The sequence below is a fragment of the Kryptolebias marmoratus genome, linkage group LG11 (genome assembly GCF_001649575.2).
Source record: "Kryptolebias marmoratus isolate JLee-2015 linkage group LG11, ASM164957v2, whole genome shotgun sequence".
Taxonomy (NCBI): Eukaryota; Metazoa; Chordata; class Actinopteri; order Cyprinodontiformes; family Rivulidae; genus Kryptolebias; species Kryptolebias marmoratus.
In genome coordinates, this window is record NC_051440.1 from 11,625,462 (window position 1) to 11,650,301 (window position 24,840).

General features: G+C 39.7%; 1 protein-coding gene across 1 annotated transcript in view; it reads left to right on the forward strand.

Moving 5' to 3' along the window:
• tspan18b (tetraspanin 18b) overlaps positions 1-24,261 on the forward strand; it is a 41,786-nt gene extending 17,525 nt beyond the window's left edge. The window contains exons 2-9 of the mRNA XM_017405641.3: positions 7,340-7,423; positions 17,543-17,638; positions 19,064-19,258; positions 19,579-19,653; positions 21,285-21,383; positions 21,634-21,810; positions 22,488-22,571; positions 23,420-24,261. Of these exons, the coding sequence (XP_017261130.1) occupies positions 7,421-7,423; positions 17,543-17,638; positions 19,064-19,258; positions 19,579-19,653; positions 21,285-21,383; positions 21,634-21,810; positions 22,488-22,571; positions 23,420-23,467 (777 nt within the window). The 5' untranslated portion in view covers positions 7,340-7,420 and the 3' untranslated portion in view covers positions 23,468-24,261. The remainder of the gene's footprint in view (positions 1-7,339; positions 7,424-17,542; positions 17,639-19,063; positions 19,259-19,578; positions 19,654-21,284; positions 21,384-21,633; positions 21,811-22,487; positions 22,572-23,419) is intronic.
• Positions 24,262-24,840: the final 579 nt, after the last annotated feature.

A 24,840-nucleotide genomic window follows, 5' to 3' on the forward strand; every position in this document is an offset into this window, starting at 1 on the left:
TTTATGAGGAGGTCCCAGTGTGGAGTCTTTGTGCTGAGGAAACAACCCAGATGTTGGGCTTCTGGCTACTGTAACCCAGTGGGACAGATGGCCTGCTGCTCCTGTGCAGCCCGCAGGTAAAACCCACAGAGACAGACACTTCTCTGCAGAGGAAACTTCTCCCATCCTGTTAGAATATTGATTTGGAAGCACTACGTGTACTATTTTTGTACCGGTTGTTATTCCAGTGATGGAGCTCGCATTTAAGGTTTTCACTAGAACGGAATTACTGTTAAGTTGCAGGACGTCCGTACAAAGTCCGGCAAAGTTTGGATGTCTTTATTACAAACAAATACAGTATTGGCTCCCATAATTTTAGTGCACTTTTAGCTGCCGCACTTCTTTTTACAGTTAGAGCAAAAAAAAAAAAAAGAGTTTGGCCACTTTAGGACAGACGGAAGTGGAGGGAATTAATTAACTGGAACATTGTTTACTATCAACAAATTTAAAATCCTTACTTCGCTGTCAGGGCAAGATGCTGAGTGGTCCAAACATTTGTGTTTTGGCATCGACATATCAGTTTGGAGAACAGACAACATGGATTCTCTTGTGATTATTAGCTTGTAAATCTTGTAATAATCCATCCGTTTCATGAAACTAATGCTTTTTGCCAGTTTTTGCAGATGTTTTTATTATAAATTTAACAAGATGAATAACAAAAGACCTAAACGGTTTCCCCCAAAGGACTTTTAAAGATGCAAAATCTGCTGTTTATGGGGTAAATATGGCTCTCCTGGTCTTGCAGCTTTTAAATTGCAGACAAAATTGTGATATTTTTATCTAGGTGTCTGTGTGTTTGCCTGTCTGTTAGCAAAATATCTCATGAACCAGTTGGCAAATTTTATTGAAACTCTTAGAAAGTAATCTTTGGATGTACATCTACAGTTCGTTAACTTTTGGAGTTGACTTGATTCAAGATGGCTGCCACAGCCAACTAACCGTATCAAACACAAAATTGGCTATACTGCAGTTATTTTTACAGATATTGAGGTACTCTTTAGTGTGGTAGTAGCTGAGAGTCATCCACATCATATACCCCAAGCACTGACAGATCTTGCTTTTGTTAGAAACTTTGACGAGCAAAGTGGAGGGTGATGATATTTTAAGGAATGCTACATTTATTTGTATCAGGAATTAGATTTTGAACAGATAATAGTTCTACTGTTTGTTGTTCTGTGTGGTTAAAAGTGAACATTTAGTATATGCAAATTAAATACGGCAAAGAAAAACAAATAAAAGAAAGCTTGTTGCAGGCTGTGGATTGTGTAAACGTTTCAGAGAAAGAGTTTTGTTTGTGGAGGAGTTCAAACTCAAGACCTTTTATTGGTTTCAATTACAAAAATCTAGGTTGCATCTGTTAGAATTACACTAATGATCCGTTTTCATTTCTTGTGTATTTTAACTGTAAGATGTTTACCAGATTGTCGGCTCACTGAAGAACTTCAAAAGTTTTAGTCTCACAGGAGGGTCAGGGACGTGGCCCATTAGGTGACATGTTACAGTTACAGCCAATGTTTTAGGTGAAGGACAGTTTTATTATTTTTCTCTAAGTACATTTTGAAAGTAATCACAGCTCTGGTCTCTTTTGCAGCAGAATCTGATTTCAGCAACTATTCAGGAAACCATCCTGCTCAGTGGTATTTTAGTAAAATTTAAATGAGGCCTTAAAATTGTTACCAGATGTTTTTCTTAACACGTGTTTTTGTGGCTGGTTTGACTTGCAGGATAGCTGTGGCCCCATAACTCCACGTACACACGTCTCATAGGGAACCACGTGCCGTTTGATTTACAATCTGTTACCATCTAATAGTTGTATCTTTGTGGAAAGTGGTCACAAATGCTCATGACTTGTCCTACAAGCGATATAATAAACTGAACTTGTAGCCTAACCTGGCTAAATAATTAGACCAATTATTGAAGAAAGATTTAATATTTTTCATTGCTTTAAATTAAAAACAATCTATGACATATTGTACCTTATCAAGATATATAATTTTTAATATAAATGCTGCAAAATTAGCTAATTTTGATTCAAGCAGTAGCATAAATATCGACAAAACAATCAGGAGCTAAAATAATTATTAAAAACCTAGCATTCCTTGAAAGAATGTATATTGCCCACCCCGTTCAGGTCATTTTTAAACTAGGATCCTTTTGATAAAAAAAAAGAAGAAGATCATCTTGGTGTGATGATCTGTGTTGAAAATGACTGCCAGCTCCTACCAGTTTAAATTTTAGGTCAATGTTTGTAAAACTGACTGAGTCGTAGCCATGTTTGTGTTTTCTTATGTTGGTTAGCTGTGGTCATCTTGAATTACATTGCCTCCTAAAGTTAGTCAGCTGTACAGGTAGATCCAGTGATTACTTTCTGAAAGTTTCATTAAAACTTATCTAGTGGTAATTATTTATTTTGGAAACAGACACACACACACATACACATGCAAAAACCTGATCGTCCACCTTCGCCATTTGGCGGCAGATGAGAGTTAGAGCTATCACTTTCTCTAACTCTCTTCTCTGTGTGCTAATTTTAACTGATTGCAAATCTGTTTTGTTGTCTTCTGTGCAGTTGACATGTTTTTGTGAGAAAAACACCCTTTGGGAAGACAGAGCAAACTTCCTCTTTGTATCTCCCCAGTCTACGTTGAAGCTCCCAGAAGTCTTTGCTAAATATCCCTCAGTCTTCATTGGCTTTAGGATTTGACTTGGATGGAAATGTGGCTGTTTGACAGCTTGCAGGGCGTGTGGGTGGGGGGGTTGGGGAACAAACTAGGTTTAACAGCCCCCTCTGTGTGCGTAGTAATGGCTTGGAAGGCTGTGCTGCTGATATCCTTGCTGTGTGTGTGTTGCTCTTAATTGTGTCCCATGAGTCCTGAGTGCTCGGCATTCACAGCCTTTCCTGTCCCTCACACTGATCCTCCTCCTCTCTCAACCTTAGAGCCCCATCATCCCAATTCGACAGGTCTTTCCTCTTTAATCGCTTCACTTCAAAGCGGCATTTTGATGCCCCCTAGGCGCCTTAGCTCTTCTGAGACGCGAGGCGAGCCTTGCGGGGCCTGGGAAGTATAGGGCGAAGGTGTGGTGTTGCGTGAGGCAGCTGGTTGAAGCAGACATGCAGGCTTTAAAGAAAATAACAACAAGTAACTCAGTTGTCGTCCTTCATCACGTTGTAGCAGGAGAGAAGTCGGTGTTGTGTAATTATCGAAGCAGGCTGCACATGTTGTGAAAGGCTCTGAGTAAGGCCGTGCTTTTGATGAGACACACAAGGTGCTGCCTGAGAAACCTGCCAGCCAGACACAAGGCCTGGCTAATGTTTGCCTCAAAAGAGGTCGACCTGGTGTCGTCTTTGATTTGCATCAAAATGGCAATCTCAGAACACATTTTCAGGGGCTGCATTCTCATCAGGTTTCCATTTAGTCCAAAATGATTAACGCTGAGAAAACAGGAGACTGCCTAATGAGTCCAGCCTCCATCTTTTAGCTGGTATAATTCTGCACCCCACTTGCATGAACACTCTTCCGACTGTTTTGTAACCTCCTGAAGGAGCTACTGTAGTCCTGAGAACAAAGAAAGCAGTCGCCAGAGAGGAAAGAATGAGCGATTAGCTGTGTGCTGGCCTTTGATCAGGTTGGGGATTGTTTCTCCATCATGGTGGTTTATCTTTATCTTTTACGGTTGACTAACGCTGTTAGATCGATAAATCCAGATGGAGTTAGACGATAATTCTGCTTCAGCATTGGCCTCATTAAGGCGGTCATCCGGAGATATATAACTGCTGGCAAGCACCTTTTTTTTTCTTTTTTCATGATGTATACGGACAGCCTGAGGCTGGTCAGTGATCAGCAGGGAGAAATGACATCCCTAGGTCCACATTTTTATGAAACATGTTTAAAAAGCGTTGATTCAAGGTGCAAAAGGACTCAGAGGTCGTTATTTCTATTAATGTGTCCACAGAAAGTCAAGAGGTTTGTTTTTGTGAACACCGGTGGAGAAGCTGATGTCGGGCACAGCTGTTAAAGGTTGATGAAAGATCTGTCACTTCCTGCTTGTTTGCTTCTCCACTTCCTGTCTCCAGAGGAAGCGTCACGGACCAAATTACCTGCTGTTCTCTGACCTTTGCCATTTCAGTCAAAGTTTAACGCTTGATCAGCAGCATTAAAGGGGACCAAAGGAAAACATGAATGGCTACCTCTAATGGTGCACGCTTTGTAGGCTTGGCTGCACTCCAAACAACCGCATTCATTCAGTGCGTTTTCCAATTACATCTAAAGGTAACAGTGTCTATTTGGGTGAATCGCCACAGTCAATGAAAGGGTAGAAACAACATTCACAAAAATACATCTTTGAAATAAGAATAATTGGCTGCTCGCCCTGAAAAAATAAACTAACTGAATACTTGCGATTGCGTTCAACATTCACTTTAGAAAAAAAAATAATGGAGAAACTGAAAATTTCCATTCTTGTAATAGGAGTCTTAGCGAGGATGATCCCCATAGCTGGTGACAGATTTTGGAAAGTGTGCTGCAGACTGTGAACAGCCAAATATTTTGGACCAAGTACATACAGCTGAGCTTCTGGATGAAAAATTCTTTCATAATCTTTAGAATACCAGTGAATTATCCTTGACCAAAATCCAGGAGGAGAATGACAGGGCTAGAAAACGGGGACAATGTGCCCCCCGATGACAGACACCTGACTCATTAGTGCGACAGACAGATAAATCTTATACAGCCTGCTTTTTGAATAATGTCAACAATAAACCACCTTGAGCTGAATCTGTCTGCTATTACCAGAACAGGATTGGATCATCAATTAAACTTCTGTCTTCCATTGTATCAGCTAACTCAATACACAAATTCTCTTTCCAGGTCTCCTGAATCTTACCTTAAGTATGACATACTGTGTTATTGTTTAAATATGTTTTGCTGTTTTTGTTACGGTTATATTAGTCTGACCAACTCATCTGGGAATTTTTCTGTTAACACTGTTTGGTTCTTTGAAAAGAATAAAACATGTTTTTATTTCCATCAAGCTCAAAAACAAAGCTCTTGAGGAGCTGCAGTTGTTGCCTGATGTCATACCAGAAACCTGTAGCTCCTGGTGTTTGAAGCTAATTGTGCTGAGCTGTTAGTGATTGGACACAAGCACAAAGCTTGTATTTGGGACAAAATAATATCTCACATTATGACTTTGTGCTGCCTTGATAACTAAAAAAACCACTAAATTTGATTTCTACCCCCAAAATGTAACTTTTTAACAAAAGTAGCCATTGTCAAACTCAAGAACTGGAGAAGTTCAACAATGGAAAGATTAACGCTATAATTGGAGTGTGGTCTTTTTCGTTTCCTCTGCTCTCTCAGTTGTGAATTGAATTACGGGGAATGAAATAAGCAGATATTCTGATGGAAGTTGCTGCTGCTTAACAAAAAAAAAAAGGATAGATACTGATGATGCAAGATTATCGTCAGAACCTGAAATATCAGCAGAGGTTATTCAATTACCCTCGGCCTTGATGTTTAAATTGCCCACATCCTCATGAACCTAAATGTCAATTATAAATTGAGTGATTTTTTTTTTCTTCATAAGGAGGAAGCTTTTCCTCTCATGTTCCTTCGTCGCCTGCTTTGTTGGGCCCTCAGTGGTCTGGCCTTTCTGGTCGCTCTCGCTCCCCCCTTGTGGCTTCATCCCATTGTTGTGCTTTCTCAGCCGTCTGCGGCGATCTCTATCCGCACCCCCATAACCGATTCAATGAGGTTCCCGCATCCCATTGGTGCTCCACTTTCCTATGAAAGCGTTTCCATGGAAACCGGAAAAATAATGCAGACCCTCAACACTGTTGCTCTCCACCGGCTAATAGCTCTCTAAACAGGGGTTCAACAGAGACTACCTCTGCAACAGGCTCCAGGGTAAAATCCAGAGCACTCGGCTGCTCAGTCCTGTTACAAACCATCATAATGGCAATTACTTACTCATCTGCTGCTTTTGTAATATTCTGAAACAAAATGGGAAAAAGGATTACTGCTTTGTTCTGCCTGGGGGTATGTTAGCTAAGCCATATGGTGAATATTTTGTAAATGACTCTTTCAGCAGGCGCTCATCTTTTGGCTCCCGGTGCCGCTGTTATTGTGGCTATTTTCGAGCTTGCATGATAGCATGGTGTATCATCCAGGTGCATCTCTCCAATTCAAAGATATCTCCCTTTTCCTCACTTGGGCTTTGATTGCCTTTTTCCAGATGCAATCAGAGTCCCACATTCTGTATGTGGGAGGATGTGTCGCTGCCACTGTCACTTGGGTTTTGTGTCCTGCTGAATGTGATGTCTGCTGGCAATATGGTGTGTCAACGGGATGATGTTGCTGGCTCTATCAGCCATAATACTCCAGGGGATATTCTCCATCCTCAGTCCTTCTCAGAGAATACCCCTTCTGCGAGAACTGCGTGCTGCTCATGTCTTGGGAGACAGCTCCCTCCCGTATTTGGTGCAGGCTTGTCAGTGCCAGCGCTTTGAAACTGGCTCCAAAGTGCAGTCAGTCAAAATTGTGCTGCTGACTATTTTTCCACACAGAGGCTGGAGTAGCTGCAGTTTAATTGGCGCTCATTGCTATATCGTTATTTTCAGCTGGGAGACAGTTGTGGCGAAGCAATTTAGTGACAGGAAAAAAAAAAAGTTTAAAGCCTTTATGCTCATTAGACACACTTGGTTGGAGACATTTCTTCCATTGACAGTTAAAGTCAGCAATGTGTGCTTAAAAAAAAAAAGGTGAGGTTTTCTAGTTTCAGTGAATAATGTATGAGTTCAGACGCTCCTCAAGGTCAAGTCAGGAGCTCTGTGAGGAAAACGTGGTGTGTTGGGTTTTCTAATAATGGACAATTAACCTTTGGAGAAGCTCCATATATTCTAATACCTGGAAGCAGATAATAAAATTTTACTCAGATGCAACATTTGTCTGGTACTATTAAATAGGATGTTTTTTTGTTTTGTTTTTGTTAATTTTGCTTACAGCTGAGAAGTGAAATATTCACAGATAAAACACTTTAGCAGTCTTTTATTAATGCGCTTCTGGGAGTGAGTGATTCATAAATAATAAATGCAAGCTCTGTCGTTTTAAGTGTCCTCGAATTTAATTTTTGCGTATGCATGTTTTTTTTATGCTCCCATTTTTATTCTACTCATATTTATGTCTCTTACTAAGACAAATGTGCCACCTTTCCTTCTGTTTGCAGGTGCTTTTTCTGTTTATTTGTCCCATTAGGCTTAATTCTGACGCATGTTTTCTTCTTCTGTGCTTCTGTCCAACAGCTCATGAACACAGGAGAGGAGAGAAAACCAAGAAGAGTCATCACCTTCACCTGAGCAAAGACGAGCAACAAAGAGATACGCATGGTATGGGAGTGTTTCATCTTCAAACATTGCACATACAACTTTCATCTTCAACTTATAGTTGTGCGTAAAGCACTCCTACTCCCTTTGGTTTCCTGCAGTGAGGTACAGCGGCTGCCATGAGGGGTTTCTACCTCAGCACACGCATGTTAAATCAGTGAGAGTCACAGCATAAAGAGCTTGTTGACAGACTCTTTTCAGTAAGATGCTGACAGCACGGGCGCAAAGCCATTGTTACCGTCGACAGGAGGCAGAGTGCTGGAGCGAGAGCGGGTGGACGGGGCCAGTCCTACAAACAGACAGACAGGTTTTTGTCCTTTCACCATCACAGCAGGCTCATACTGGTCTTTCTTAGTCACTGATTTGTGCTGACATTTGTAACATTAGCATTCTGGACATGTCTGAGGATCAGACATGTATAAATTGAGAGGTTAAAGAGGAGTTTAGACCCAACAGATTACCAGTATAGCACATAATTATACAAAACGTTAAACAGACAAGGCTATGTCCTGATTCTTCTATCGTGTTTTAAACTGTTACACTGTTTGTGTCAAACCTTCAGCTTGTGTACGAAGGTTTGTGCATGTGTGCACAACATGAAGCCTTCAGTAAGTGATGAAACAGCTTTCAGGCTTTCTACACAGGGGAGCCAGATTTATCCAAACTAACATATGGTCGTTTGACCGGAGTGTAAGGGTTTGTTCAATAGACAAATGGCTGGCCAAACACTGTCTCCCCTCCTGTCGTAAAGTGCCCGTCTGTGCTCCCCTTTGTTTTCTAACAGGAACTGGTGCAAAGTGAAGATGCCAAACACTCCTCTGCAGACAAAGGCCACTGTCACCATTGTCCAGGTTACCGTAGAGACCAGGGTTTATGGAGGCTGAGAAGGGTTTTAGCGTGAATCAAAAGACAAGCCTTTAGATTAGACAAAAATCTGCATTTAAGCCAAAAGAAAATAAAGGCTATTTGTTTTTTTATAAATATGTTTATTTTAGTCTTGTGTGCATTCTTGCTTTGAAACAACCTTCTTTGTTTAATCCACTAAAAGTAAAAGACTATTGTTCCTTCTGCTGAGGCGCTCTCTACTATAAATAGGACAACTCAACAGTGTTTTTAAAAACATGTCAAATAGTAATTTTATCAACTGCATATCAATGTGCAGTTTGTTTGAAAATGTTATAAGAATAGTACTTAATCTGCTTTACGATAACAAAAAATATAATTTTTAATCATTTTCTTCATAAGCAAGTTTCTTTTTTTTTTCTTTATAGTGCTGACATAACTGAAGGTCACAACTTGCATGCAGCAACCCACTCAGGGGTTTTCTCATCACACCCATCCTTCTCAATCTGAGTGTTGCTTTTGACACTGTATTTCATGAAATTCTTCTTTTTTTAATTTCTTTGGTATGGACTAACACACCAGTAACTAAATTAACATCATCCATTTTAAGCCATTCTCACTTTTTAAACCTTAAACATTTCCAGACACAACCCACCCCAGGTCACCAACCCAACTCTGGAAATCTTTCCTCAGCTTTCTAACTTCCCTTAAAGCTCATCTCTTCAGATTTGCTTATCCAATGCAATTCCACTTTCTATTGGCTGTCACTGCTAATCAATCTTAGCTTCCAGAAGAAATGGTTATAACTTTGAATTTGGTGTGGTACTGGCTGAGACTTATCTTCATCACATACTTTGATTGCTAACAGAACACAAGACTTTTGTTTAAAACTTAGACGTGCAAGGTGGTGGGTGATATGCATTCCTTCAAAAAATGCTTTTTTTATTTTATGTATACATTTTTCATCTTCTTGTTATAACACTTTTTGCTTGTTTTACTACGGCATCTTTGAGTTTTCTTAGAGATCAAAAATCAAATCTTTTGTATTATTTATTATTATAATTTTTGCTTCATTTCTTGACGTATTCTTGATTGTAGAGTTGATTAAATTAGTGACTGTTAAAAAAAAGTAAAAAAAAAATAAACCTATATTTCAAAATCTTGTGGAATATCCTGCTAAAAGCACAAAAATACAAGAAGGCAGACTAAGATGTGCAGGCAAATAATTCCCCCTGCTGTGTAATTATGAAGCATATCAGTTTGAATTGAGTTATACCTCATTTTTGTGGAAATCCCCAAAGGGGATGTCTCATCCTCCAGAGCACCATGTGGGAAAAGTCCCAGCAGCCGTGCAGAAGTGTTTATGTGTTCATTGTGTGCTGCTATCACATGCTCTCGCTGCCAGACAACCAGCAGACTAAGAGCTGGAACTGCGGGGGATCAATGCATCATTGGCCCTATGCTTGGGCTGGGTATTGATCCTTCCCCATGCAGCCAGTTTGTATTCTCACTTAGCCAGATAAAGGTGGTGAAACAATTAAATAAAGACTGTTCAAATGTTCAATAGAGGCCAAATTCAGCTTATCTCTTCCACTGAAGTTAAATATCAAGAAGTTATCAATGCTCCTTTTGCTTACCCAATCTTTTTAACCTCAGGAGCTGGGGAATCAATTTAGCTGTGGGAGTCCTAACAACAGTCAGCACTGAGCTAACAGCTGGATGTGTGCCCAGTTGGGATGTCAGGAATGTGGCCTGCAGCGATGTCGACAACACATGGTCCGCCTGTTTCTGACTGTGCATTTGTTCGTTGTGGGAGTTTTCCCTGATTAATCACCCTGTTGTTCAGGAGTGCATCAGCTGCCTGGTCAGACGATTTCTGCCCTCTGGGATGAATACAATAACTATCCGAAGTGAATGGGTCAGGAACTCTTAGGCTCAGACAGAGACTCCTTTGGATTTACAGCACAATCATATGAGTGATTGAATTAAATAATTAAAGGCCTAGCATTCGTCATGCCAGATTTTTAAACTAAGTTCATCTTATTTTTATAAATAATGGTGTTTTACCTTTTTTTGGTCAAACCTTGAAAATAACATCAGGCGTTAATGCACTCAATATTGCGAGATCTCACAAGATCTGTTCAGGGAGGACTCTGCAGTTGTACCGCATCAAATTTCAGCTCAATATCTGTAAAAATTGCTGCATTATAACTCTTTTATTCCTTTTTAAAGAATGATTAGCTGTGGTGGCCATCTTGAATTGGGTTGAATCGAAATGTTAATCAGTTGTAGATGTATCTCCAGTGATTATTTTCTTAGGGTGTTTTTATAATCTGTTCAGTGTTTCATGAATTATTTTGGTAACGGACAGGGCTGTCTCCAACAGTTAATGTCAACATTTAAACAATGTTCTTGTGCAATTTCTTCGTGCTCAGAGTACATGTTGGGAGTGACTCTTAACTACACCCACACCAGTTCAATATCTGTAATATTGATTGAGTTATTGCCATTTTTGTGTCTGCTAATGTTGGTTAGTTGTTGCAGCCATCTTGAATTAGGTTGACTTTAATAGTTAATCAGTTGTAGATTAATGTCCAATGATGACTTTCTGAGAATTTCATTAAACCTATCTGGTAGTTCTTGAGATATTTTAGAGACACACAGAGTTGAGTCCAATCGTTAATTGGTGGTGGTTTTGCAAGTTTTAGTTTTGTTATTAGAGCCATTAGATTTCTTTTAGTTTATGTTATTCAAATTGTAAAATCTCATTTGGCTGTGCTTACCTGTGGATAAACTTTTTATAGTTGCCCACCTAAGCATTTAACCAAGGTTAGGACTTTTGCAAAATGTTAGCAGTTTCCTGAACTTTATAACCTATTAGTGCATCAGCTCTGCCCACTCCCACCCACACGTTCTTTTACTAGGTTGCCTTTGAGCTCCTTCAGTACACTTTCTCTCTGCAGTTGTTCCTTGTTTGGAAACCCTACGCCTTCTCCGAATATCCAAACCTATAGCTGCTCTGCATTCACTACAGTTCAAAGCTTCACAGTGTGACAGCACAGCCCTGGGCTCATTCTCCTCTAATTGGAGGTTCATTAAGGGACATGGTGCACCCCAAGGGGACCCAATTCGTTACTAGAGGATTTCGGAGGGTGTTTACTTGACTGTGGCTGATTTAGGAAGTCAAAGAGAAATATGAAAATGGGTTTTTAATTGAGATAAAGGGTGATGCGGCATGTGCGTGTGGTCCCTTAGTGTCATTGTCAGAGGATATTAAAGTGTGCTGAGCTATGGAGAGGCAAACACCTGCTCCAGCTACATGGGAAAGGCTGGGACCTGAGGAACCATCCCCCAGGGTTCAATTACAGGTGATCGTTTAGAGGGTCGATGATATTTAAACAGGTCAAGATTCACCTCTTACAATTTCAAGAGGCTTTCGGTGGTAATGATTATTTGTTATGCGGGCCCATGCTCATGATGAAGTGAACCGGCTGATTGTGTGGATGGTGGAGGGTGGCGACGGTTTGGCGAGGAACAGACAAAGTGTCCTTGTTGTTGTGATCTATTAGTCCAGGGGGTGGTTAGTGGAACAGGGGCATATGGATGCACTTCATTAATCGTACAGAAAGTGACAGTTTCAGGGGGAACCTACAAGGATGTGCTATTTATACATGAAGGTCTTTTTCTTTAGATCTTTAACTTTCTCTTTATCGTTAACCACCAAAAGCAGTGGGGGGAGGGCGCAATAATGTTTTTTCCCATGCCTGTGTGGGTGTCTTGATTTTAATGAAAACTTTCAGAAAGTAATCACTGGGATAACGTATACAAATGATTACCTTTTGAAGTCATCCTGATTCAAGCGACAGCAATGCGATCCTAGCAAACATAAAATGTATATAATTCAGTAGTTTTTACATATTTTGAGCTAAGGTTTGGTGTGGTAGTAGATGAGACTGACCCCCAAGCACAAGCTCTGTGATTAAAATTTACAATTAACTATTGTAATCGTCCGTTTGTTAGTGAAACGGCTTGTAAACCACTGGATGGATTTTTATGAAACTTTCCATAAGTAATCAGTGGATATACTGTAGATCTAAAACTGGTTAACTTTTCTTGTCAATCCAGTTCACAGTTAATTGATCCTAAAAAACACAAAAATGACTACAAATCAGCCAATTTTACATATATTAATCTCAGTTTTAGTGTGGTAGTGGTTGAGGATAGTTCCATAGCACATACTTTGAGCACTCCACACTGAGTAACATTTTTGCTTAAAAACTTTTGCCAACCCTGTTTGTCTGTTAGCAAAATATTTCATACACTACAGCACTACAATTTCACTAAAACTCAATGAGGCAGTATTGGGTTTACATCTGCAACTAAATAACTTTTAGAGTCAACCCAATTTAAAATGGCCGCCACAAATAATCAACCTTATCCTAAACAACACTTATATTCAATGAGTTTTACAGATGTTGAGCTAAAATCTAGCAGTTCAGAGTCATTCACAACACATAGTCCAAAGTCTTACAGATCACACCAGAGATTGCAATATCACATGAGACTGCGCATACTCTTATTTTCAAGGTTTGACCAAAATAACTACACCACTGTCATTTGTCAGCATAAAATTATCGTAATCTGAAACATTAGCATTAAAGGCAGAGGATGATATGCATTCCTTCAAGACATGCTAGACCGTTAGTCTTTCGATTGGAGTGAGTTGACACAACCATAATGGCTGATCATGTAGATGCAAAGCAAACCGGGCCCTCTTGTTTACATTAAGCATTCGAAAAAGGCTTGTAGCCATGTTTCAGAATTCCTTGTTCTCACACTGAGAAAAATGTAGGTCGGGTGGGTCTGTCCTCATTACACAGCTCTGACTTCTGTCTGTATAATAAAGTTGATTTGGGTTCTTGGCTCTCATTAATCCACTATCAAACTCTGCCGCACTAAGCTCTGCAGCCTGAGCTGGTTGGGGATCACTAAGAATAAACAAAGGGATCTCAGAGGCATGTGGTGTTTAATGATGCTGGTAGAAGACGCAGCAGATGCAGATGGAGTTAGCTTTTACAGGATACCCCAGGGCAAAGACTGCCAGTTAAACTGTCATATCAGTGACATACAGTGTTTCCCTTTAAGAAAACACTTGTGCAGTCTCATCTGTGGTGTTGCTTTATGTGATGCTTGATTTTAATGTCTGCTTTTTTGTCAGTCTATACAAACACAACCTCACCCAAGGAGGAGGATCTGCTTTAAATCTAGCAGTGCTGTGTGTAAGTTACTGCAAGGTTGTGGTACCTGGGGTGTAAACTATGTTACCGTAGTCGAGATAAACTCTGCAGAATACTCAGTCTCAGTGGTCTGATCTCTACGGCTGGGCTGTGATCGATGAGGACCCGCAGTCCCATGGGAGTCATGGGAAAGACCAGTTTGTTTACTCTGCACTTTCTTCTGTGGCAGTTTGATTTATACAGGGCCGGTTTGCACCTTGTTATTTGGAGCCTAGCTAGGCAAGTACAGTACAACCCATGTGATTCTTAAGCAATGAATTTTAATGCACAAAAGGAAATTGGTTTCACATCTGACAGCTGGTTTGACCCTGAGATGAAAGTGCTGAGCAAAAAAAAAGAAAAGGAAAAAAAGCAAGGCTGGAAAAGAGATCAGACATTTCGTTTGGGGTTATAAGAAGTGAACTCCGTTTTGAGGGCTTCTCCAGCCGGCGCACACGCTCCATGAAATACGATGCATGCTCTTAGGGGCTCAGGATTGACAGTGGGGAGCTGTCAGGATGAGAACAGCCCATTTATGCTGCTTTCTGCAAGACGTTAATTTATGCAAATCTCAATTAAAACCTACTGTGACCTCATTAGGCCTTTCAGTTAGGCCCCGGAAAAGGCGGCATTAATTAAAATCCATCCCAGGCAATGAGGTGGTTGTTAGCTCTCAGAGAACCTCTCTGAGGGTAATCAATACCTAAGCATATCATTATGATTTACAGAAATTACCATCGCTCTAAATCACTCTCCTCGGTCATGGTATGAAAAGAGAAAAGAAAAGTAATAGCTCTTATTATTTGTTCAACTATTCTCACTGCAGACAAAGACAGTCTTTGTATCTTTAGTATTACTCAATTTCATTCTTACAGTAACTTAAAACAGCTCACATGACAAAAAAAAACGCTTTCTCTGGAACTCACAACACATCATGATTAGAAGCAGAATTAAAAAAATAAACCTATGCAAGCATTCAGTGGTAAAATAAGAGATGAGCCAAAGATAAAGCTTTTGTTCTGATTTAATTAGTCAAACAGTTTCTATTCTCCTTTAGTGAATAACCCAAGGAGCTCCTAAATAGTGTTTGTGTCAGGCAGCAGTTCTGCAAAGCCTGTGTTCACCTGAGTCGGCTGTGTGCAGAAAAAAAGGATGAAAGGGTCAAAGTGGAGTCACATCTGAGTGACAGCAGAGCTGTTTTGAAAATGAACAGGAATCAGACCTGGCATTGATCATAACCCAGGGTTCATCGTTGCCCCGGAGAGGCAGAGAGATTACCCCGAGGAGCCCATTAAGGAGTGGCACGACTGCCCAGTTATTATAAGATTACATTGTATGCATGTCTGGCACACAACAAATTAAAAGAAGGCTTTCTTTTCCCAGTTTAGAGGTGATCAGTGTGTCGTTGTTCCACCTGTTTACATTTCCGATGAGAAATCACTTTTTATTCTGCGTGCTACCGAGTCTTAGTCCTCGCTACCTCTATGAAGAAGCAAATTAATAATCAGTGGTACAAAGCAGGGAGCGCTGGTTCATTTTTGCCAAATAATTAATTTCTTTCCTTCAGTGGCACTGCAGTTATAGTTGCCCTACAGATTGTTTCCACTTCTGTGTTTGCTGCATATAAAGAAACAAATCCTTAGACAGTTTCTGGCCTCCCTGAGGGGAAAAAACTGGATTGTTTGCAGCTGGAAAGGTTAAGTTTGCTTCAACAAAAGCTTTGTGATGCATAGTATGTTGTATAATTTGCCTAAAATGCACACTGAAACAGTGCAATGACAAAAACACAAATTGTAATGATTTATAAACGGTAAATCTACTGCATGGTAGCATTTTGCAGCCAGATACTCTTAAAATATGCAAATTTATGGTAGATTTCAAAAACAAAAAAATGGTTTTTCCATTAGGTAGCTTTTGAATTCATGTATCAGTGGTTGGTAAATGTTCACTTTTAAAAACGATGGATGAGTGGATGAAAAGACTGGAGAAACCGTGTTAAACCATGAGGAGAAAAAAAACACTTTACGTACATTTTACTCCAAATTAAATTAAACAGCAGCCGGTCTCTAACCTGACTGATTATAAAAAGAAGCTAGTTAGGAGTTGTAGCTCACAAATGTGTAGCACTCTTTGAAACTGACTGCATGAAGGCAGATACTTAAACAGTTTATAAATTACGTTTCTGAATGAAACCAGTCTACAGGGTTGGGCTCTGAGTTTGCACTTTTTTAAAATCAGACACAATTTTAAGAACTCAAGGGCTTCTGAACCCATTGTCAGTGAACACAGCTGGTTGTTGCTGCCATAAATGCAAATTAACACTCTGCAATGCAAAGAAACAAACATATATAAACGAGATGCAAAACCTCTGCCTCTTCCTCTGGGCTTGTGGGAATATTGTGTTTTGAACCTTCTGTTTGAATCAGAAAATTGAAATTCATTGCTAACGTATCCTTTGGGCTTTAATAGAAGGACGTAGTTCTCAGTTCAAATGCCAGCATTTGTGATGATATGGTAGGGGGTGCACAGGGGATGTTTGCACATCTGTGAGTCCATTATTAATGCAGAACGGCATATATGGTGTTTGGAGCAACATGTGCTGCCAGTTAAGCAACAACTATTTCAAACAGAACCTTGTTCATTTCAGCGGGACAAATCACATGCAGCATGTATTACAGGAACATGATTCCGTAGTAAAACTAAACTAGCATTCCTGGAAGGAATGCATATCGCCTGCTGTCTTACATGCCAACGTTTTGAACGAAGATCTCACTAGACCTGGTACTGCTAGGAGTAGGTAATGAGGATGACTCTCAGCTACTACCACGCAAACTTTTAGCCTAATATCTATAAAATTGGCTGAGTTGTTGTCAAATTTATGTGTGTTATGGTTGATAAGTTGTGGTGGCCATCTTGAAATGGGTTGTCTCGAAAAGGTAATCACTTAGTTATTACTTTCTGAGAGTTTCATTAAAATCTATTCAGGGGTTCCTGAGATATTTTGCTAACAGACAAATAAACAATCACAGACAGAGGTGATGTCATTATTTTCCACCTTCTATGGCGGCAGGCAATAATAATCTGGGTGCTAGACTGATCTGCTTGCTGTCCAAATCAGTGAATGGCTAAAAACATTAGTTGCTTTTAAGAATAAATAAAAGAAGTGAAGTTTACCTGAAACTGCTGAACAGCTGAAATCTTACACCAAAAAATGATGATTCAAGAGTAGATGATTCAACACAGAGATAAACCAGTCAAAGAGTGTTTTACTGGCAACAAAACCACACACAAAAAAACCCCACCTCATTTTATTTCTCAGCTACGTCTTACCTTCATACGGTTTTCACTTGAAAACATGATTTCACATCCTTCCAATCTTGTTTTATTTTATTTTCACAGAGCATGTCCTATCTATTTTAGTTACAACTTCATATTTGTACAGGGTCATGGATACTGAGACATGTTCTAATGCGGTAGAGGTGTTCCTCATTATCTTCGAGTGCTTTGAGGATAGACCTTCATCAAGTAAATGTGTTTCTGTCAGGTAGAGGGTCAGATGATGGGAGCGGGGGGCTCTCGTCTTTCATTACATTAACAAGAAGAAGCTTCAGTCTAAAGGTCATCCCCTGTCGGATAATGCATAAGGAAACTCAGTCAGGACTTATGTCCTTAAAATGTTCAAAGATAGACAGGTCGTACTGAACCCAGGGACACGACTCGTCTGGAGCAGCAAATTGCTTAGTTGGTATTTATATATGGAACAAAACAAGTGGTAGTAAATTGTGTTAAAGCTTATAACTTGTTTGGAGCCACTGAGTTAAGATGTCTGTCTGTGTGCTGTGTAAGATTTCCAGGCAGAACTCATTAAAAATGTGTGCAGGTCCTTTCACAGTAATATTGTGCACTGTTATCCTAATGTATAAATAGTATGCAGCAAAATGGGAATACTGTCAGCGTGTAGCAGGATTTATGTGACATGTTTATGTTTGTTTTTTTCTTTCAGGGGCAGGGAGAGGCTTCAGCTCGAGGGACAACCATGGAGGGGGACTGCCTCAGCTGCATCAAGTACCTCATGTTTGTCTTCAATTTTCTCATCTTTGTGAGTATTTTTCAGCTCTTTGTCAGACACGTAATCTGGCTACCCCTGAAGTTAGTGTAATGAGTTAAAATGGGCTTCTTCCCTCTCCCAGCCCATCCAAGCCCAGCCCAGCTGACTAATGGACCCACATTTGCATTTCATTACATGAGGCAATCTTGATTCTATCAAATTTTCTTTTGATTAAATTTTAGCGTGCTGACACACATCTGAGGCACTCTGGGGCATATGGAGTTTGTGACTGGCACCTGAGTTTATCAGTCCTGATAAGACAATCAAGGGTAATCCTGTTAGTCGGAAGCCTCGAAGGGAGGTGTGGGGGGCGGGGGTCTGAGTAAAGGAGGTTTGTCTTTTTTTCAGCTTTATTAGGCACAACCAAACCATTTAGAGACTCCACTCAGATGTGGTTGTTCAAGGCTGGGCTCATAATGCAAGCAGCAGAGCAAAGAATGAGCTTAGTGGTTAGCATTTCACACTCGGGTTCTAAAACCTGAAAGGTGTCAAAATGCCTACCTGTTCTCCTCTGGTCCCATTTCCTTTTCATTTGAGTCCCNGGCGCCCCCCCCCCCCCCCCCCCCCATGTGACAAGAAGAGGAGGATTGAGATGGAAGTGTTGGAGGCTTGGATATCTTCCCCCTACCTTCATATCCAGTTTTCTTAATCACATGAGTCCCTCCATGGTGGTGGCAGATAGGATTTGAGTGAAAAGGGAGGATGGGAGAGAGATTGAAACTGCAAGACTGATTTTGGTTGGCAGGTTGGTTGGTTGGTGGGTGGGGGGTTGAAGCAGGGTGAATATCTCCACCCAAACCCCCACAAAGGCATTGTTATGGCTCTGTTGGTCTTTTCTTTCACATTTAATTGTCCATTCAACCTGTCAGATGTTTTCATTACTATTATTAAAGGCCTTCCTTTCATGCCAGAGATTTAAACCAAGATCGTTTTATCATGAAAATGACAAAGTTATAGCCATTTTGGTGGAAAACTAAAATAACATTATGCTCAATCTCATGTGATATTTTTAGTGCTCAGATTACGTGTTTTGAATGACTGTCAGCTACGACCACACCAGATCTCAATGTGTGTAAAATTCAACGAGTTGTAGCCATTCTTGTGTACACTAAAGTCAATTAGCTGTGGCGGCCATCTTGAATTGTTATAACTCTAACTGTAGATGTCAACCCAATGATTACTTTCTGAAAGTTTCATTAAAATTAATTCAGTGATTCATGAGATATATTGCTAACAGAGACAAAAAACACACTCATTCACACAAGGCACAAGCAAAACCATTATTACTTTGCCTTTGCCTTCAGCAGCGGATGATAATAATGAAAAAGAATGTTTCAGTTGCATTATGTCCAGTTGAATGTGTTTTAGAGTTTCTTTTCTGTCTGTGATGTGACCTTTTTTTCTTTTCTCCGTCAGCTGGGGGGCTCCTTCCTCCTGGGAGTGGGGGTATGGGTGCTGGTGGACCCCACAGGGTTCAGGGAAATCGTAGCAGCCAACCCGTTACTTTTCACTGGCGTGTACATCATCCTGGGAATGGGAGGGATGCTCTTCCTTCTGGGCTTCCTGGGCTGCTGTGGAGCCATCCGCGAAAACAAGTGTCTGCTCCTCTTTGTGAGTCCGCTGGCGAAATTGACAAATATTTTATGTTGCTGGACTTGTTTGTGTGCATGTGTTGATTATTTTCCCTGTCAGTGTTTTGGACTGCCACGAAGAAAAAGAAGAAGAGCAAAATGCCTTTCAGGTTGCCTTCGAACCTCATGCATATTTAATACTGAGTGAAGTGGGTCCAGGCAGTGTGGGATTTTTTTTTTTTCTGTTTTTTATTTTTTATTTTTTCATTTTTTTTAGCCTGACATGCACTTTTTCTGAGACTCACCCACCTTGACATACTCTGTCAAACTTTTTCTTTTTCTTCTTTTGTCTGACTGCAGTTCTTCATGCTCATCCTCCTCATCTTCTTAGCGGAGCTGGCTGCTGCCATCCTGGCCTTCATATTCAGGGAGCATGTAAGTTGCGTCTGCATCCACGCCACGTTTGATGGATGTGTCAGGGCTGGAGGTTAAACCTCACACTTAACTTACTTTCAAACTGTTTATTACTTTAAAGAATGCTTTTTTCTAGTTTATGCTTGTATATTTCTTTAGTCATTTTTTAATGACTGTACCTGAATTCTTGTAATGTATCTGAATAGATTATTTTTAAAAATGGGGCAAAAACAAACAATACAATGAGGTGTCATCTCTTTTATTACCTGAATGCTTCTTATTCCTCAAAATGTATTATCATCCTTGACGCTCCTCGACAAACAACAGCGTACCCTCAGAATAACAACAAATGTAGTCGTAAATCACTTCAAGCACAAAGTAGTAAACTGCGGAGGAACTCACTTTCATCCCTAAACTTCTATTCTTGTCCCAAGTGGTGTTGCTTCCTGTTACATCATTTTTTAACGGTTTATGAGATTTCTCACGGCTCTCTTTAGAAAGCTTTTAACGCTTTTGCTACAAAGATGATGATCCACTATAGTTTAAATAAATATTACCAGAGGATGTAGCTTTTTATTGCGCTTTGTCTGTGTACGACAAGAGTACAAAATGAAAATAGACTGTCTATTTATACAAAAAGTCTTCAAAAATCTATATAACAGTATTTGGATATTGTTTAATTAGCCCAAACTAACTGTACAGGGTGAAGGTTTTATTTAAAGACTAGAAAGCTGTAATTAAAAGCAATTAAATAAAAATAAATAGTTTATTATCACAAAAAATAAAAAAAATGCACTAAAAATTCTAGATGTTGCCAGAATTGATGTTATTTTGGTATAAAAAGTGGCAAAAAATTTAAAAGCAAAATATTTTGAAGCCTAGAGGATTAGTTCAATTGTTTTGGAGTGAGATTCTGTGGAAAGGTTATGAACAATTAACATTTTACCTGTTTTAGATTAGCTCTGTGAATGAGCTCATTTTGCAAAAATAGATTAATTCCGAGCAGATTGATGAGATATCAGCTAGTTTGAGTGAGACCAAGATCAACGTGGATCACTGCCATCTTAAAGCAGCTCTTGTCTCAAAGATTTCATAGCGGTTCATGCAAATGCTGTTTTATAAACCTTCACACTCCCATCCTTTTCACATTACAAAGATTATTTACATAGACTTTTATGGTTATTTACAAGGGCAAATAGGACCAGGAGCAGCAAGCTGTAGAACAGCGGTGTTGCCTGAGGCACTTTGAACAGGAATATTATAATATTTCTGCAGAATAACATCCTTATGGGAAATTAACGACAGTGTAAAGGTTTATAAAATAGTCTTTGCATGAACCGCTGTGAAATCTTTGAGATTGTAGTTTCCATGGTCCTACTTTAACAAGCTGAAGGTTAGTCAATCTGGTCAGGATTAAATTTCAATTTTCTAAACCGATATCATTCAGAGATTTACCTACAACAGGTAAAATATTAACTGTTCATACAGAACTCTACTTAAGTATGTCTGAATAATTCCTTTAATGCCAGTTGTCTATGATTTTAATTTTGGCTTTGAAAAGAGCACCCTTCCCCTGAGTCTAGTGATGTTTTTGAAATCACTGGCATGTCTCAAGTGACACTAACCTCTGGTTTTACTCTTTCTTGGTTTAGCTGACCAGAGAGTACTTCACCAAGGAGCTGAAGAGGCGTTATCAGGGCTACAACAACAGCGATGTCTTCACCACCACATGGAATGCCATCATGACTACAGTAAGCACACAAGCAGAGGGCTTAAACATGGTAGCTTTTACCACTCATCGTCCGCTGACAGTCTCCAGGAACACAAAGCCTTAGAGCTAAGTGTCAGGATGTTTATTTTTATAAACAAATTCTTGATATTTAGGTCAGTGCTCATGCTGGTTTTAGTGCATGCAACTCAGATGACCACAGGTCACTGCACAAATACGCACTCAGCAACAAAAACATCTTTTTTTTCTCTCCTGTTCTGTCCTCCTTTCAGTTTGACTGCTGTGGAGTGAACAGCCCAGAGGATTTTAAGGACAGCCTGTTCAGGCTCATCAACCAGAATCATGTGGTGCCAGAAGCCTGCTGCCAGCGTGCCAGTCAGAGCGGGGAGCTGGTCTATACCAGCCAGGAGCACTGCTTATCAGGCAATATGATGTTCCGAAATAACAAGGTAACTCCTGACATCTGCCAGGTCAACCTCTTCCATTTGCCCTCCTTCTAAACCACCTCCAGGCTTAATTAGAGCCGAAAACAGTAGATAAATGCGTTCCTGGACTGGCTGACTCTGCCACGGCTTGTTAGTGCTTCTTCTGTGTTTCGGGCGTCATGGCAGATCATCTTGCCGCGTGGCGCCGCTCGGAGATGGCAGCTTTTGCATGTGTGTGTGTGTGTGTGTGTGTGCGTACATGGCTATAATGAGGTTTTTAAGAAGCACACGTGTGCTCAAAAATAAAGCATTTTACAGACATAAATAGGTGAAAAATTAGATGCGCTTCGCAGAAACTGCACATCCAAATCCGTGTGTGCAAAGCAAGCCTGGAGTGTAATTACACTGATAGCACTCTTGTAACAGCACTCTTCTCTTGCCACCTGTTGTTTTTTTTTCATGTTATTAGAACAACGAGGAGATATCCAGAGTGTGCTCCTCTCTCTCTCTCTGTTCATTCACACAAAGAGCTCTCATTAAAAGGCTGTGAGGCTGCAGGCCCCGCTTCCCACTCACTCAGCCGGGCCTTTGTTCCAAGCCTCGCTCAATTGAAGCTGTTATGTTACTTTAACTATCTCTGTAATTGTGCAAATTTATGGCCTATTGATTCTCGGCTGAGCGTGTCATCTTTGTGTCCACAGGGCTGTTACTCTGCAGTCGTCGACTACTTTGAGCTGTACATCTACGTAGCTGGAGCCCTGGCTATTGTGGTGCTAACAATCGAGGTATGATGGAGCTTTAAAATATGTTGCCTGCTTTCTTGTCTCTCCAGGGATCTGAATATTAATTTCAGAAATGTGCAAATTTGCTTAAGCCAAAGAGCATATCTACCTGCAAATATTAGTGCTATACAGATTCTGTTTGAAGGGCAAGATTGCCATCTGCTGGTGAAGCTTAGAATTACAAGTGCACCTTCTACTTATTTATTTCACCTTTCTCTTAAAATGTGGTTGCAGTTGCAATTTAAAAGCGCACAAGTATGTGTTTTATTACAAATGTACTTAAATATTGTCTGTTTTGGGGGTTCTTTTGAAATGTTATTAACAGATCTTATCTTACGTGTTGTAGATAGTTCTAAGGTTTATTTCGGACCAAATTTGTTAGCTAACAGCTAGTCGGATTTTAAAGACAGCAACAATCCACTTTGGTTTTGGTCCCACTTGGACTAGCCTTTAGCTCTTCAGTCTGGTCAGAATTTAACTCTGTTTCTCCAAACTGAGGTCATTCAAAGAGCTGTCTGCAGCAGGTAAGATGTTAATTGTTCGTGACCTTTCTACAGAACTCCATTTCAAAAGAGCTGGACTTTCATTTTATCACAAGACAAATTAACTTTTAAAGTCCATATTCACACAAACAACTTTTTAATGTTGTTTTTAAATATCGTGTACACATGTATGAAGGAGACATGGTATGCTAATAAAAACAGATAGTTTGGAAGTAAAAAGTGAAGATAAAATAACAGAATAACTAGGTAGTAACTCTGGTTTTATTTAATTAAATATTAGATTTTTCAGTCTTTTTGGGAGTCGGTAATTTAATTTTCTAACTTTCATGTCTGTGTTCTTTCCTCCAGCTTTTTGCTATGGTCTTTGCGATGTGTCTCTTCAGGGGAATCCAGTAGGAGTGCTCCATTTGGGAACTTTTTTTTTTTCTTCTTCTTAAAAAAAGGGAATTCAGGAGGGAAAAAAATGGACATTTGTAGATTTGTGGATCTCCTTTTTTTATTGTGTAATTGGTTTAAAAAAAAGCTAACTCTTGTACTTCACAGCTGGACTTTTGAGGTTACAGAGTGGCAAAAAAATAAAAAATAAATAAAAAGAGACATACACACAAATCATTGATACTGTCTGAGATCTGAGACGAAGCTGATGTAAAAAAAAAAACGATTTGTGTGCAAAGTGGAAACAACAATTTAGTGGACCAGGTCTATCACAGACTGGGTATAACGTGAGCCGCTGAGCAGAAGGCACTGCACTGACCTTTGGATGAAGAATATTTATATAAAGTTGGCTTAACTGTGTAAAAAAAAAAAAAAAAAAAAAGAAAAAGAAAAAGTGTGTTTTATGTAAACTCTGGCAGGTAACCTGTTCCCTTACTGTATACTGTAAGTAACTCCCTCCACAAGCCATTTGTTTTTTACTGGCACACCTCTCAAATGCTGTAATATGTAAGCTCTTTCTGTGTGTGTGTGTGTATGTGTGTGTGTACACTCTTTATAAATGTGTATTTGAGAGCGTGTGAGCGACCTCCATGATCCCCCCCCCCTGCAAGCTCGAAAGCAGCAATTCCTTTTCTCTTTGTATGGTGATTGTTTATTGCATCTGTGGTTTAAAAAAAGTGGTTTTAGGTGGTGACATGTAAGCATTTGTATTAGATTTTTGAAAAGATTGTGACATAAATGACATTTTAAATGACTGTTGTTCTTTTGTTTTTGTCTTTATTGATCCTTATAAGGACTGATGACACCTTATAGCATGATTTAAGCAAAATATCTTCCGAGATTTGATCTGCTTAATATTTATTTACATTATTTACATTTAAAGTTTAACACAAAAAGCCAAGAAAATGTCTTTTTCGAGGTCAAAATCACCTTGCAAAACAAAGCCATTTATCAGAAGTGACGTGAAAGACAAGTGCTTTTCTTTATCAAATCATTCCCCTCTCTGCTACACCCTCTTGACATTTGAAGCATTGAAACACAAAAGATGGGTGGTGGCATTTGTTGATGAGCCAGAGAATAATAAATGCCAATAGTGTCCACATTCGGCTCATACTGACATCGCAACAAAATCAATTCCCCCTTGATTGCCTTTGTGGATCGATTTTTCTTTCTTCTTGTGAGAAAAGATGGAAAGTGTGAACGTAATGAGAACAAAGAAATGTATGACTTTAAAAAGCCTGTGGAAATTGATCTATGGCAGAGAGCGCTGAAAAAAAGTGCTTTGGCAGATTAAAAAAAAGGAACAAGAACTTCAATAATGTAATTATATTGTT